The sequence below is a fragment of the Lingula anatina genome, chromosome 10 (assembly GCF_051362555.1).
Source record: "Lingula anatina isolate TDL-2025a chromosome 10, LinAna3.0, whole genome shotgun sequence".
In the NCBI taxonomy this organism is placed as follows: domain Eukaryota; kingdom Metazoa; phylum Brachiopoda; class Lingulata; order Lingulida; family Lingulidae; genus Lingula; species Lingula anatina.
This window is the reverse complement of record NC_141776.1, coordinates 5116213-5132581: the sequence shown is the minus strand read 5'-3', so window position 1 is coordinate 5132581 and position 16369 is coordinate 5116213. Positions and strand designations below refer to the sequence as shown.

Below are 16369 nucleotides of genomic sequence, written 5' to 3'. Positions count from 1 at the left end.
CTTTTTACGTAAAGATCAATACCGGGTTTTTTAAGCTGCATTTACATGCATAAAAAGCGTACCAGTGATGCGTTTTCAAGACTTGTGTCAATAGCGGACTAAACACCATTGTATTTTACATTTTTCAACTATCACGTTTTTCAACGCTTTGAAACATAACACCATTGAGTCAATACTTCTAACTTATAAACCCTAGTGCTCACAAAATAAAAATAAAAAATGTATGCGTGATTACAGAGAACAGAGATTAAGAACCCAATTATATGGAATTTGTAGACCATTCGTCGACCAAACGAACTGCATGTTATAAAAATGAAAAAGTAATGGTGAAGTAAATCGTATAGCACGGCGTCGCATAGACACTCACTGATGGAGACAAAGGACTGATTGAAGTAGCAGCCTATGTGACGCGCAGTAATAACAACATAATATGAGCGTCGTTCTCAGACAGTTCACTGAATCTTTTAAAATGAAATTTGCTTTCAGATGGCAAAAAATAATTTTCAAGGTGTCCCTCAATATCGTTTCAAACCATTTCCATAATTGCAAGTGTAATGATTGTTTATAAATTTAATTAAAATATAAAATAATAAATATTGAAAACTGCTAAGCAAACTGAATGAGCCAATATTTTGTAAGTCGACAGTAAAAAGCATATAATTACTAAGCCTTTCGAAACAATTTGCACCTTCTAAGCAATTAGGAAAACCTTTATTGCCGGTAATACTGCCAATTTGACCTTGACAATTTTGAAGGGACTTGCTTGACAATTTTGAAGGGACTTGCTTGACTTCTGAGCAGTACTCGCTTTGGGGCATTTGGCGTTCCTAACACTCCAAATATATTTTACACTCGCAAAAATGGAATAGCATGTTCATTTTTTAGCAGTGCTTACGGACTAGCAGTGACTACCATGTCATCAAAGTATGCCTCCCCAGTGCGATGTCTACACAAGCCATAGACGTAAGCATAGTTCATGTCCACTTCAGAGGTGACTGTCACCACGCCCTGTTCCCACGTGACAGAAGTCCCCGGGGTGAATCTGGCGATTCTTCCATACATCCAAGTGTCATCGCTGAGCTGTAGGGATATATGAAGAGAAATTATGACAAATATAATTTCAAAATTTATTTGATTTTATCTTTTGGCTGGTACACGATTTGTACCCTCCTGGTACACGTTTTTTCCTGCCTAGAACACGATTTCTACAGGTACGATAGGGGGACAAAGCGTTTTATCAGGGACCCATAACTCGAAAGCATCGGGCATTGCAACCGGGCGCAAGCGTTTCGATTCCATAACTCGCCCATACTCGCCCCATATAAAACATTGTCGCCTCTATGTGATATCGCTATTCGCAATACGCGATGCTTTCGACTTACGGGGCCCTTAATAGCTTTTTTACTGCACACACAGTGATTACTTCCCGGTAATAGCCAGACAAGGGAAACTCGTGCACGTACTTTGCTTAAAGGTATACATACACAATGCACTTTTGTCTTTTATGTACACGTTTTCGTATATGTACGTTTTCCCTGAAATTTCATAAATTTCCTTTTTACCATCAGGGGCGGATTTAGGCCGTCTTCTGGGTCTTCTGGAAGACGGTCAGATTTTCCAAGTTTACATTGATAGGTATCTATCATGGTAAACGTTCCTGTACTAACACTATTCAAAATACCATTTTGTCTAATTGAAAAATGACAATCTATAAATTCGTTTTCGTCTTCTAAATTTGTAATCCTTACAGTCACTTGTGAAATTCACCAACTTCTATCTGTCTTATGCATGATAAACGTGACTTAAAACTAAAAAAGGGGGTTTCATAAGAGAATGCAATGATTGAGAGAAATATTTTGCTATTTAAAGGTGTAACGCAAATTTTAAACTCACCAGGAGGTCCAAATAGAGAGAGTAGGAGCTTGCTTCTGGCGAGGTAACGCCGTTAGCGATACTCCACAAGGAAGCTGTGAGGAATCTAGTTCTGTAAATAAATGCAAACAAACTTTAAAATAAACATTATTTAACTTTGACCTAAAAAAAAAAACAGTAACAAAACATTGTGTCTGTTTTCCGTTTTATAACAAGACATTTTTTTTCAATATCATACGACCGACTAGGCTACAGGGACCCTACTCCGAGTGTCAGGGCACTATAAAGCTAGATTGCTCACTATACCTTTCCACGTGATAGCTTTACAGTGCCTCTGAAGAATAGTGGCAATTTTGAGTGTCCGTCAAACAAATGATTTACTCCCCAGTGAATCAGCAGTTGAATGTCATTAGTCAAAAATGAAACAAAAAACAGATTTAATTTTGCTTTATTTAATTTTAATTTACTGTATTAAAGATGTTAATTGAAAAATAAATAATAAGGCATATTTTTGTCGAACACGCCCCTAGTATGCAGGTGGTGGCTAGAGTCGGTATTGCTGATGTTGGTTATATGTGAAATCAAGATGGAGCAGGCAATACCGAAATCTAGAACCTAGGGTACAGCGACCCCTCGTGGCCAGAGAGAAATAAAACAGATAAAGTGAGACCTACCCGCTCGGGAACGTGACCCGCTGTTTCACCCCACCGGTCCCTGAACAGTTAACCCTTGCTGACCACTGCCCAGTGTGGGCCATCGCGTTGGTCGGAGTGAAGGAGTTGTAGTATGGTTGATAGAAGTCAGTCGTCCCAGTTTCAAAGGAAGGGTCCGCTACCAAGTTGACAGGGGCTATAATAGATCATCATTAATTAATCTTAATTAATTAAAACGAATTAATTAATTTGCTCAACACCTTCTTTATTTATGTATTTGTTTAGAAATACGAATTGAGCACGCCACTTTTAATTGTGCATATACACTTGAAAAAAGTTCGAAAGCATTGTTTTTAATAATTATAAAATAATCATATGAGCTGAGGTACATATATATTTTACCAAATATTTAGGGATAGTGCATTTAGTGCTTTAAACTTAGATGTATAAAAAAGCAGCATTTGTAATATATATAAGAAGTAAAACAACATGATTTACAGACATCAAAACAATAGGTATGAAATTAAAAGCATCATACCTGTGTTACTACTTTTGTCTGATACACTCTGAAAAAGAATGAATGAATGAATTAATGAATTAATTAATTAACAAATGAAAAATAAATAAAAAATAAAATTAAATGTAATGGACTCAGTTTATTTTCTATTCAGAGTGAGCCCTTTCCAGACTAAAAGGAACAGTTCGTTCGAGTTCCTTGAACCCCTCTCCCCACGGGCCTGCGTTTAATAGAAACATTGTCTAGGGGCGAGGTGTTGTTTAATACCCTGGTATTACCACACTCCCAAAATGTTGTACTCTTTCTCTTAATGTGATTTGTAATATGTTTTGTTTAAACAATGCAGAAAGCAAAATGGCCACGTACCAACATCATAAGTATGAGTATCGACCTAATAAGCGCAAAAAAAAAAAAAAAAAAAAAAAAAAAAAAAAAAAAAAAAAAACGAGTAAATGCGAAGAATTAGCAAAATTAATGGTGTTTATACAGGTCTTGGTTTTCAGACGTCTAGAACGTGAGTGTGTGTGTGTGTGTGTGTGTGTAAGAGAGAGAGAGAGAGAGAGAGAGAGATTCTACCTTAGACACCCACAGGTCCCACTCCGAATCCATCAAAATACCATAGGTGTAATTACTTGCATTAAAGCCTAAATACGGTTGACACAGGCGGGCAGTTGGTTTGAAGTTGAACGCCTGGCACACGGACCGCTTTGAACACTTTACCGCGCACGCTGTAGCACTGCTTGTTGTTATTGAATGCGTATCATTCTCTCCTCCGTATCTGTAGCCCCTTTCGCGGCTGTAATGGAGGAAACTCGTCTGCCCTGCCACAGACACACCTGTAAAGCGAGTGTACCTAATAGGTGTAGGCTTGCACTTGTCTGTACTGTCTTATTTTGAGGGATATTTCTCTGGGTAATTTTAGAACAATAAAGAGGTATAAAACCAACTAAAAAGATCACCAAAGAAAGGACTTTCAGATGCGAGCTACATTTTAAAAAAACGTTTGTTTTTTTATTCGCAGTTTACAGGTTTTGATAATGATGACATAATTACAAGGGTGTTATTGAAATACCTGATGGAGACCAGTCTTTACAGACAAAAGGTCTTTTTATTGAAGTAAATACATGACTTACCTGCGACAATTCCCCATGCTAAGAACACTACTAAATCACTTTTCTTCATTCTTGCCAGTTGGAAATACCGCAGCGGGCATATTATAAACCAGCTGGACGTAAAATGACTTGAATGTGGCGAAATTAACCATAAATAATTTCATGATGTAAATATTAGTTTAAAAGGATCTCGCCTTGAGCTCTATAAGGAACAAACTATCTCTTTTGGAAAGAGCAAAGATTTGTTCAAGTTCTGCCTTGTCTTTGGCTCCCCCTTAACCAACTCAAGGAATAATGTTGTATTCAGTTCTCCGGAATAATGAAGGAACTTGAAGTCGGGTAGAGTGACGCGGGCGCTCGTTACCAACCTTAGAGTCTATAATCGTTTGACCTTGTCACCTCAATTAGCCTCCCCCTCCCCCCCCCCCCCAAGGTTCACCTCGCATTTGTCTCTTCTTCTAACCAGCGCTCGATTTTCCAAACCCTTTGTATGATATGTTTGTGACAGTCCTTTTGTGAACTATCGCAGCCCAGACTAATGGATGTATAGATTTTTTGTATGTAACGTAAACACGGTAACGAATACGTTCATGTCATTAAACTATGGGAAAATTTGAATGCATTACTCATATTTGGTGGTAAAAAAAATCCAAAAATAAATAATGCTCTGTTATTCTAAGTCATTTATTGGAACGAATAATACCTTCCTCTTGGTTAATCAAAGTCTTAAACTAGCATCAATAAAAAAAGTTTTTTTTTATGTTAGTAAGAATTATTTCTGCTCAGCTTGGCTACCTAAAGCGTCTTCGCATTGATTTAACCAATGGGTTGGCGTTCTTGTACATAAATATTAAATGTGACTTAAAACTATAGTTAATTTATTGATGCATCCAGGTAGGCCTACCAAGTATAGAGCACTAAAGGGCCCCAAGTTTTCGTCTTAACAAATATATTTAAACCAGATCAACTTCCCTATTTTAGTTTTTAAAGACAAGCTGGATAAACCTCTAATATTTCTTTATTCATTATTATCATTAAAGCAAGGTTATATTGTTAAAATAAAGAAAACACTGCATGGACGACAATTTAATTTCCATGGTTACCGCGACAGGGCGCAGAAACAACTGCAGCACGGCGCAGGTTAAGTGAGCTAATATGTCGACAGCACTGTACCAAGTAAGCTTTTTTTCACCGTTGTCTTTGGAGATCTGAATCAAAATAATTTTAAATTTGTTATTTATCAATCAAGACCACAGGGAAAATCAGCGCCTTCAACCTTACAATGTACTGGAGACCGCACGAGAATCCACGTGGTCTTTAGGCTCGGCCTCTCTTCCCCGGCGGGTATTTTAAACTAGAATTGCTGAAGCAAGCTGACGAAGAACAGGAACAGCTCCATCTTTGCAAGGACTCCCCGCGGTAAACACGGCGGCCTGAAGGAAAAACAAATAAATTAAAAATAAAACATAAAAGTCATTTGAGAAGAAGTGTGACGATGTGCTGTGTTAGTTGAGATTGTTTTGTATTGCTACCGGTAGATGTCTCTATTAGTAAAGTACAGTCCGGTGTGCAAGTTTGAATCTCTTCTTGTAACATTGCGTGATCTACTCTGATTGGTAACTTACAGGTAAAACTGTTCATTGTATAACTTGCTCTGATTGGCGAACGTGTACTGCTGAACTTTTATATAAGAGCCAACTCGGAGTAAATCTCTTTTCTAGGCTGTTAGTGAGTTCTCTGTGTTATTTTATAAGGCACTTGGCCACAACGGCGGGTCGCAAGTTATCGCCTGTCTCCATATTTTGGCAGCAAGATTGATTTAGAACATTCTCGTGATTAAGGTGAGTCAAGAACTGTAGGGTTGGCACTACAAAATTTCAAATTGAATTGCATTATGTGATGTTATTCTTCATTCTGACCCTCGTAGCTGTCAGAAAATCTTCCACGGAAGTGCTTTTTATGCGATGGCAGGCTGACAAGATAACTGCTTGCTGCATGCGTCGCTTTCATTTTTGGGTGTATTGTATTGAATGGCAGACGATTATGAGAAACACAATGTACAGAAACGCACAGCAACCACACGTTTTCAAGCCAGTTATTTTACTCTTTGTAATACCATCTAGAATTAACGTGCAGATATGTTAGAATCTTTTCCTGGAGAAAAGATATTGTGCTGTAAATTTCTTTAGGACATAGCGGCCTAATTAATATTCAAGACATCAACGTCCGAGTACTGTGACGGAGCTGGCAGCGGTGGCTCGTCGTTTTCGTATCGTCGTGGAAATGGGTGAAGACAACCATGGGAATTCATCATCGTCAGAAACGGAACCGCTTCGTTTTATTCAAATTACGTTTTAGGGTTATAGTTCTTTTACAGAACTAAAAGCATAAAACGTTTTGAAGGAACTAATAAAAAGTGACTAAAAACCCCGGCGTGTATATTCATGAGAGCGTAACTAATGATCTTTCTATTCGATGCAATGCATCTATGCCTGGGATTTACCTAGGTACTTTCCTTTTCAGTATTCAGACAAGGTCACCGGCACTCCTTTATGCACTTGTCAAGTACACAGAGAGGAGATAAAAACAACGGTTCAGTGCTTTATTTCATGCTACATTTTATATCACTATTGTTTCTTTTCTTTCTTTTGAATGCAACTAGTGTGACGTAACAGAGAGTTCCACCATGTCAGGGTCCACTGGACCGTCATTTTTAAAACTAACAGTCCGACGGATTGCATTTTTAAATCTGCGGGTCTCAAGGTTTGAACATTAGGGTCCGGGGGTTAATACATTTTGATACGTACAGTCCTGGTACTCTTTTTTTTTTTCTAAAAGAGGGTCCATATTGAAATCAAAAGTCCCACTCATTAAAACATTAAGTATGATATGTTTGATAGTGACCATGTACATACCAGTAGTACTGTATCAGCTTTAACAAAAGTTGTTGCAAAAATCGTTCTGTAGCATAGCCATTTGACATTGGGGAGTGTATGGTATCGTTTAAGAGATCCTAAGAAAAGGGAAGTGGTTATTTCATGTGTTGTCAGTACCTTTGTATTACATTACGTTTGTAAAACGATTAAAAGATTGTACATAGAATCTCAATAAAAAAGGGAAAAAAATTTGTTTTTTATTAAAAGTAAGGAAAATAAAAGTCGACCAAAATGATGTCAAGAGAGAAAATATATATATGTGTGTGAAGACACCGATCTCTTCATGTTAAGAAAATGGTGATGTGATTTTTTGTTATCTTATGTAAAAAAGTAGAGCTATACAATTTCTTACGTGAAAAAGTGTCAGCAACCACAAAGTGCACAATTTTTGATGTAGTAAAAATTGAGCCTTGTGGTTTTGAAGTGAGTATATTTGAGGTTCATTAAACCAGAGTACATATGGCAGGTTCTGAGAAGTAGACCACAGCAATCGCCTCTAAATCGAGTTTTAATCCTATAGAAAGGACTGCAAAAACTGACCAACTAGAACTTTTGGGGTTAAAATGGATTTATTACTTCCCAACACGAAAAAGGGTCAATAAACCAGAGGTACATGTAGTATGACAGGTTCTTTTTAGTAGAACATAGCAACCACGTCAAAATTGAGGTTTTCTTCTATAGATAGGATTTAGCCATTTCATTGTACAATTACTAATCACAATATAATTAGAGAAAAATTAATTACTAAGGAAATATTGATGTTTTGATGCCTTGGCTCGTTTTTTCCGACTTCAATGTACATTCAAGACATTCATATTGGACATTCAAGACATCAACATCCGGTTAAAATCCAGACAGATGGAATATGATGTGTATGAGAATGATTAACAGAGTGTCATATGTATAATTACACGTGAATTCAGAACATCTAACCTGTGAACAAAGCTTCAGAAAACTGCCGATGTAACGCGCAGTAGATGACTCCAACGTTGCGTCTTCTGAGCCTTCAGTTCATTGAATCGTTTAAAATGGAATATGCTTTTAGAGGGCAAATATAATCTTAAAGCTAAGAAAGATTACTTCTTTGCACAAATAATACAGATGTGGGTATAAAAGATCATAAAAGAAAAGACAGTCTTCAGTAGCGCCCTGGTCCATATTTAGCCCTGACCCGCGTTCAAAAAGCCTCAACCATAAACCTACCGGCAGACCACATCACACAGTGACCACCAGGTCATCAAAGTATGCCTCCCCAGAGCGATATCTACACAAGCCATAGACGTTAGCATAGTTCATGTCCACTTCAGAGGTGACCGTCACCACGCGCTGTTCCCACGTGGCAGAAGTCCCGGGGGTGAAGCTGGCGATGTTTCCCCACATCCATGTGTTGTTGCTGAGCTGTAGGGATATATGGAAGATAAACAGAAATATTGGCCGTATTCAGAACAGTGCACTAATTAGTCCAAGGGTCAAATATGATGAACCACTAAGAAGCTTGCCGTCTAATCTGCTAATAGACTCTGAATAGATTCTCCCAACTACCAGACTCGGCACCGAATGATCCTGAATTCACCGGTAGATCGGACCACAATACCCGTTTTCAAGGTGTGTGTCAGTACGCATTTCACAGTATCATACCCCGAACAAGTTTTGAGTGGTGATGCAATACTTTCCAACCCCGCTGAGAATCATCACTATCACATCGCGTACTAGGCAAGAGCGGTGTCGCGTCTGATACTTGAAGTGCGTACTGACGCACATCTGATCTACCGGTGAATTCGGGATCATTTGGTGCCGAGTCTGGTAGATGGGTAGGCCTGATAGCTAGTGAAAAAAAGAACAATCTGTGACCCTGGTAGAGGGTACGTGGTATGTGCATAAGGTATCATAAGTGACCTTGAACTCTCTACGTCGTCTCTTGTCTAAATATTTTTGTGTGTGATTGTCATGTGATATTTGTAAAATAGATTTTTTAACAATACCACGGATATTCAGAGACAACAATTCTAAAACTAAAAGGCACAAAAATAAAATGCATATTCCTTTTGTGTTTAACTTTTAAATGGTAAAAAGGATAATTCTGACGTTGTTGTCAAATGGTTAGTTTCTAAATCGCATTAGAATAATAAAAAAAGAACACATATTATTCTTCTAAGGTAAACTTTTTCTAATCGATGTCGTCATTGATTTTTTGAACGTTTGTTTATTGGATGGCTTTAACACACTGGATTCATTAATATTTTCAAGCACTTAAGTGAAACGAAGCGTGTTATGAATAGCTTATTTACTGCGCACACGGTCGATACTACTTGGTATAATAACCAGTAAAGGGGAACTCGTGCACGTGCTTAGCTTTAAGGCATAGGTATTTATCTAATGCACATAAGTCTTTTATGTACACGTTTTCCTATATGTACATTTTCCCGGAAATGTCATTAATTTAAGCTTTTCCACCATAGTTAACGTTCCTGTACTAACGCTATTCAATACCATTTAGTCTAATTGAAAAATGACTATGTATAGGCCTAAACTCGTTTTCGTCTTCTAAATTTGTAATTCTTACTGTCACATGTGAAATTTACAGAAACGTAAAAAACGGGCTATCAGAATACAATCCTTTTGGGTGCGGTATACTTTTGTGATTTTGCTATATAAGATTTTAATTAACGTACAATTTAAACTCACCATGAGGTCCACATAGAGAGAGTAGTCGTTTGATTCTTGCAATGTAACACCGTTAGCGATACTCCACAAGGAAGCTGTGAAGCTTCTGGTTCTGTAAATACACACACAGGCTTTTAGACCAAAAGTTTACTCAACTTTGACCTGAGATAAACCAGTATCAAAATATTGTGTCTGTTTTAAAACAAGAAAGACATCTATAGTGTTTCAGGGCAGTGCTTACTGTAGACCATGGTATCGATTTACTTGAAATGAAGTAGACAAAGAAAAAAATTGGTCTAAAATTTCTGGCCGGGCTAAAGTTCGTGAAAAGTTAGTTTGCCCCTTTAGGTCTGTACATGGTACAGCACTACTCCCTGACCACAGGAGGCGCTGTAGTCTTATCGTTTATAAAATCAAAGAAAAGGACAGCTTTTCAGAGGCGGGGTAGCTACATAAGAGTAGACAGCTTGATCATCTCAAATCCCACAGGGTTTTTTTAATTCGAATATCATCTAACCGACTAGTCTACAGCGACCCTAAAGGTCAGAGAGCAGTAAATCACGTGACATGAGACCTACCCGCTCGGGAACGTGACCCGCTGTTTCACCCCACCTGACCCTGAACAGTTAACCTTTGCTGACCACTGCCCAGTGTGGGCCATCGTGTTGGTCGGAGTGAAGGAGTTGTAGTATGCTTCGTAGTCAATTGTGCCATTTTCAAAGGAAGGGTTCATCACCAAGTTGACGGTAGCTGCAATTGATTATTTATTTATTTATTTATTCACATCATATCAGATTTAAGGTTTAAGCCATTAAATGCCTTGAAAACGAGAGTTAGTACCTTAAACTCATGCAAAAATACAGTATTTGAAATGTTAAAAGGAAAAATGGCATGATTTTAAAATATTAAAACAACACATTTGGAATTATCATACCTGTGTCACCGCTTTTGTCTGATACACTCTGCAAAAAATATGAAAATAAAAATGACACTTGCGCATGGGCTCAACATGTGCTTTTGTTTAAAAAAATACAAAAAGCAAAATTACAATGTACCAAAAGCATAAAAAACATGAGTGTCTAACTAAAAAACATAAAATACGAGTAAATGCATAGAATTAGAATAAGGTGGTGTTTATGCTGGTCCTGATTTTTAGACGTTTTGGACGCGTGTGTGTGTGTGTGTGTGTGTGTGAGAGAGAGAGGGGGAGTGTGTGAGAGAGAGCGAGAGAGAGAGAGAGATTCTACCTTAGACATCCACAGGTCCCACTCCAAATCCATCAAAATACCATAGCTGTAATTACTTGCATTAATGCCTAAATACGGCTGACACAGGCCGGTCATTGGTTTGAAGTTGAACGCCTGGCACGCGGACTGCTTTGAACACCTTACCGCGCACGCTGTCGAACTGCTTGTTGTTACTGAATGCGTATCGTTCTCTGCTCCATATCTGTAGCCCCTTTTGCGGCTGTAATGAAGGGAAGTCGTCTGCCCTGCTATTGATACACCTGGAAAGCGAGTGTAGCTAATAAGTGTAGGCTTGCACTTGCCTGTACTGTCTCATTTTTGAGGGATCTTTATCTTGGAAATTTTAGTACAATAAAAAGGTATAAAGCCAACTAAAAAGATCACCTCGTACAGGTCTTCTCAGATGCGAACTACCTTTTAAAATGCGTCTTTTTTTCGCAGTTTGCCGGTGTTGATAATGTTGACATAATTACAAGGGTGTTATTCGAATACCTGATGGAGACCAGTAAATACATGAATTACCTGCGACAATTCCCCATGCTAAGAACACTACTAAATCACTTTTCTTCATTCTTGCCAGTTTGAAATACAGCGGTGGACATGTTATGAACCAGCTGGACGTAAATGCCTTGAATGTGGCGAAATTAACGATAAACAAGTTCATTATGTAAATATTTGTTTAAAAGAAGCTCGCCTCGAGCTCTTTTGAAAACGAAGCATCCCCCTTGGAAAGAGCAAAAATTTTTTTTGAATTCTGCCTCGACTTTGGCTCCCCCTTAATCGACTCAAGGAGTAATGTTGTATTCAATTCTCCGGAATTATCATAGATTTTTACGTCGGCTAAAGTGACGCGGGCTCTCGTTACCCACCTTAGAGTCTATAATCGTTTGGCCTTGTCACCTCAATTAGTTCCCCCCCCCCCCCCCCCCCCCATGGTTTACCTCGTATTTGTCTCTTTGTCTCACCAGCGCTCGATTTTTCAAACCCTTTGTATGATATATATATTTATTTGCGACAGGCCTTTCGTATACTATTACAACCCAGACTAATGGATGTATAGATTTTTGTACGTAACATATATACGGTAACAAATACCTTTATGTCATTATACTCGCAGGAAAATTTGAATGCATTACTTAGATTTGGCGGAAAAAATATCCGAAAATAAATAATGCTTCGTTATGCTAAGCCATTTATTGGAACGAATAATGCCTGCCTTCTTTTGGTTAATCAAAGTCTTAAACTAGCAGGAATTTAAGCTGTTTTTAAGTTTGTAAGAAATGTATCTGCCTAGCTTGGCCACCAAAAGCCGACAGCGTCTTCTCATTGATTGAACCAGCGGGCTGGCGTTCCTGTCCATAAATATTAACTGTAACTTAAAACTATAATTAAATTATTGATGTATCCATGTGCCAAGCATAGAGCAATTAAGGGCTCTTTGCTTTCGTCATAACAAATATATTTAAAACCAGTTCTATTGTTATATTGTTAAAATGAGGTAAACGCCACATGGGCGACAATGTAATTTCGACGGTTACCGCGACAGTGCACAGGGACAACCCCCAGCACAGCGTAGGATAAATGAGCTAATATTTCGGCGGCATTGCACTATGTAGCAAAAGCTTTTTTCTTCTGTCTTTGGAGATTTGAATGACAATAATCGAATGTATATTATTTTTTCAATCAAGAGCACAGGGATATTCAGCGCCTCCTGTGCACTTCAACCTTATAGGGTACTGGAGACCGCACGAGAGTCAATGTGGTCTTCAGGCTCGGCCTCTCTTCCCCGGCGGGTATTTTAAAAGAGAACTGCTGAAGCAAGCTGGCGAAGAACAGGAACAGCTCCATCTTTGCGAGGGACTCCCCAAGGCAAACACCGCGGCCTGTAAGAAAAACGGATAAAAAAAAATAAAACATAAAAGTCATTTGATAAGATAGTTTGACGATGTACTGGGTTAGTTGGGATTGCTTTGTATTGCTACCGGTAGATGTCTCTATTAGAAAAGTACAGTCCGGTGTGCAAGTTTGAATCTCTTCCTGTAACGTTGCGTAATCTACTCTGATTGGTAACTTACAGGTAAAACTGTTCATTGTATAACTTGTTGTAAATCTTAGTTGTAAATCTTAGTTATACGAAGAAACGATATATTTATAAATAACCTTTATTGAAGTGATCGACCATGTACATAGTACAGGTAGAAGCTTTGAAAAAAGGTTGTTACAAATATTATGTATTCTGTATTTGCGCGGAATGCACGGTTTGGTTTTAGAGATTCTAAGTAATGTCATATATTATCATTACTTTTATATTACATTATGTTTGTAAAATAATTAAAAAGATTGTACATAAAATCTCAATAAAAAAGGAAAAGCACGTTCTTGTTACCTCCGCCAAGGAAGTTATGTTTTCACCCCTGTTTGTTTGTCTGTCTTTCTGTCTGTTTGCCTGTTTGTCATCAACTCAGAAAGTTATGGATGAATTTCGATGGAATTTTCAAGGTATTTTAGAAATGGGTTAACCTAGAAGTGATTAGTTTTTAGTGGTGATCTGAATCAATAATCAATCAATAATCAATAATCAAAAATAAAAAAAAGTAAGTTATGGACCGATTTTGATGACATTGTCAGAAGTGGACCAAGGAACAGATGATTAGTTTTTGGTGGTGATCGGGATCAATTATCAATCAATAATCGATAATCAAAAAAAAAAAAAAAAAAAAAAAAAAAAGAAAAAAAAAGAAAAAAAAACTAAATCATTATAGAATGAAAATTTAGGGGTGAAACGGCATTGGGTGGAGACTTGGCGGAGGTCTGCGCTTTCGGAGTGCTTTTCTAGTTTTTGATAAAAGTAAGTAAATAAAATAGAAGACCAGAAAGGATAATGTCAAGAGGAAAGATGGCCTAACATCTCTACATGTTAAGAATTCAGTATGACCTAACTAATGCCAGTAATTATTTGTTATCTCGTGTAAAAAGTACAGCTTTACAATTTTAGTTATAATAATCGAAGAACCGATTCCCTTACGTTAAAAAGTATCAGCAACCACCAAGTGCACCGTTGTTTATGCAGTAAAAACTGGCACATTTGAGTCTTGTGGTTTTAAAGTGAATATATTGGATCCCAATACAAAGAGGGCCATAAAATCAGAGTACGTATGGCAGGTTCTGAGAAGTAGACCACAGCAATCGCCTCTAAATTGAGTTTTAATCCTATAGAAAGGACTGCAAAAACTTGCCAACTAGAACTTTTGAGGTTGAAACTGACTTTATTACTTCCCAACACGAAAAAAGGTCAATTAACCAGTGGTACATGTAGTATGACAGGTTCTTTTTAATAGAACATAGCAACCACATCAAAATTGAGGTTTACTTCTATAGAAGGGATTTAACCATTTCAATTAAATTACAATTAATATTCACAATATAATTACAGAAAAATTAATTACTAAAGAAATATTGATGTTTTGATGTCTTGGCTAGTTTTTTCGACATCAACGTCCGGTTAAATTCCATACAGAAGGAATGAGATGTACGAAAATGATTAACAGATTATGATATAATCACATGTGAATTCAAAACTTCTAATTATAACCTGGGAACAATCGCCTCAATGATTGCTTTTCAATGTGCAAACATCGTAGTTTAAAAGAAATGTTATGACAAATGTTAAAAATAGCATTACAAACGAGGGTTTTATAATGTGTTTATAATAACTGATAAAAAGGACTTTATTCAAATAGCCACAGCAGAAAAATAACCAAAACGTGTTATGCTTGTCAAAAGAGATATTGACTTTGAATAGGAAGCTCTGCTGAATTGGATTTTGATCGTCCTTTATATACTTATTTCTTAAAGATCAATACCAGCTTCCTGAGCCGCATTTACATTCATAAAAAGCGTACCAGTAATGCGTTTTCAAGACTTGTACCAATAGCGGGCTAAACTCCATTGTATTTTACATTTTAAACTATCATATTCAACGCTTTGAGACATAACATAATTGATTCAATACTTCTAGCTGATAAACCCTAGTGGTCACAAAATAAAAAAAAAATGTAGGCGTGATTACAGAGAACAGAGATTAAGAACCCAATTATATGGAATTTGTAGACCATTCGTCGACCAAACAAACTGTAAATATGCTAGAATTGCATGTTATAAAAATGAAAAAGAAATGGTGAAATAAATCGTATAGCACGGACCCGCTGATGGAGACAATTAAAGAACTGATTGAAATGGAAGCCTATGTGACGAGCAGTAATAACAGTATGAGCGTCCACTGAGAATATAATTGGAGTCATTTGACTCTCTAGTCAGAGTCCAGTACCCCTTGACCCTCATGGAGTTAATTTGACTCTTATATAAGGGTCAAATTGCCCTTCTACCAGATATTAGACTCTATTATCAGAGTCAATCACCCCCTGGCTCTCATGGAGTCAATCTGACTCTAAGACCAGAGTCAAATTATCGGGGGCCAGTGTGTGGCTGACCCCTTTCACCGACTCTTTTCGCTCGCTGGACAGTATACATAAGCCTCGTTTCAGTACTTGAGATGTCAGAGAGCAGACGGCGTGTAGAGAACAGTTCTCATCATTCTTTGTCAGTATAATCATTACTTTATTAGTCATAGTTGGTTTTATGTATGAACAAGTGGTTTTCTGTGTGTTCCTGCATGCAGAACTCGTGAACTTAATTCTTACCGGCCCGGGCTTTCAGTTGCCACACCCTTTATGTGATATGTTGGTATACAGGTCAGCAGGTTTTGTTTCCAGGTTGTAGATTTGACCCGCCAATGCACTGGGGAGGTATGCTCACTCATTGGTATATTTGTGGTATATATATGTCATGCTGTTTATTATTGGATGATCATGCTGTTTGCTATTGCTCTATCGTCATCACATGTGACCGCATGGCCTAGTGGTCAGAGAGTCTACCTCCGCAGCGGGAGAACTTGGGTTCGTGCCCGTTCGGGGACACAACAATCTGCAAAGAACGATTCTTGCTGTTTCTCCCCTTGGCACTGTCGTTGTTGTTTTTGTTCATGATGTGCCAAGGAGTCAAAAATTCCGTAATATGGGGTCATGGTGACTCTTTTGTAGAGATAAATCAAGGGATGAAGGGATGTGTGAATGGAGTCAATTGTGACCCTCCTGTGGGGTCTGGGATGGCATTACTCCATCGGAGTCAATTTGACTCTAATTGAGAGTTATTTTAGGCACCACTGCTAGACTCCAAGTTTGGAGGCACTTGGACTACAATTTTATTCTCAGTGTCGTTCTCAGACAGTTCACTGAATCTTTTAAAATGAAATTTGCTTTCAGATGGCAAAAATAATTTTCAAAATAAAAAAGTTTGGTTTTTTAAATAA

General features: G+C 37.7%; 2 protein-coding genes across 2 annotated transcripts; both read right to left on the bottom strand.

Annotated features, from left to right (window-relative positions):
* Positions 1 to 305: 305 nt before the first annotated feature.
* On the bottom strand, positions 306 to 2717 carry LOC147759436 (uncharacterized). Its single transcript, XM_086998147.1, has 3 exons — positions 2547 to 2717; positions 1894 to 1984; positions 306 to 1080 (listed from the first exon to the last, which is right to left on the bottom strand). Exons 1-3 carry the CDS (start codon positions 2627 to 2629, stop codon positions 892 to 894), a joined length of 363 nt encoding a protein of 120 aa, XP_086854273.1. The 5' UTR covers positions 2630 to 2717; the 3' UTR covers positions 306 to 891.
* Positions 2718 to 7561: 4844 nt separating this feature from the next.
* Positions 7562 to 11864, bottom strand: LOC147759435 (uncharacterized). The gene is made up of 6 exons (XM_086998237.1): positions 11524 to 11864; positions 11002 to 11261; positions 10689 to 10716; positions 10333 to 10504; positions 9776 to 9866; positions 7562 to 8488 (listed from the first exon to the last, which is right to left on the bottom strand). Exons 1-6 carry the CDS (start codon positions 11663 to 11665, stop codon positions 8306 to 8308), a joined length of 876 nt encoding a protein of 291 aa, XP_086854363.1. The 5' UTR covers positions 11666 to 11864; the 3' UTR covers positions 7562 to 8305.
* Between the last annotated feature and the right edge of the window lie 4505 nt (positions 11865 to 16369).

What these genes read in the sequence shown, in the direction of transcription:
- LOC147759436 (XM_086998147.1), bottom strand. Translation starts at nt 2,629, where the DNA reads ATGGCCCACACTGGGCAGTGGTCAGCAAGGGTTAACTGTTCAGGGACC. An exon ending in CGGGTCACGTTCCCGAGCGG is followed by an intron (nt 1,985 to 2,546) that starts GTAGGTCTCACT and finishes ATTTATTTACAG; the next exon opens with AACTAGATTCCTCACAGCTT. An exon ending in CTCTCTATTTGGACCTCCTG is followed by an intron (nt 1,081 to 1,893) that starts GTGAGTTTAAAA and finishes ATATCCCTACAG; the next exon opens with CTCAGCGATGACACTTGGAT.
- LOC147759435 (XM_086998237.1), bottom strand. Translation starts at nt 11,665, where the DNA reads ATGAACTTGTTTATCGTTAATTTCGCCACATTCAAGGCATTTACGTCC. An exon ending in AGCATGGGGAATTGTCGCAG is followed by an intron (nt 11,262 to 11,523) that starts GTAATTCATGTA and finishes CTCGCTTTCCAG; the next exon opens with GTGTATCAATAGCAGGGCAG. An exon ending in CTCTCTATGTGGACCTCATG is followed by an intron (nt 8,489 to 9,775) that starts GTGAGTTTAAAT and finishes ATATCCCTACAG; the next exon opens with CTCAGCAACAACACATGGAT.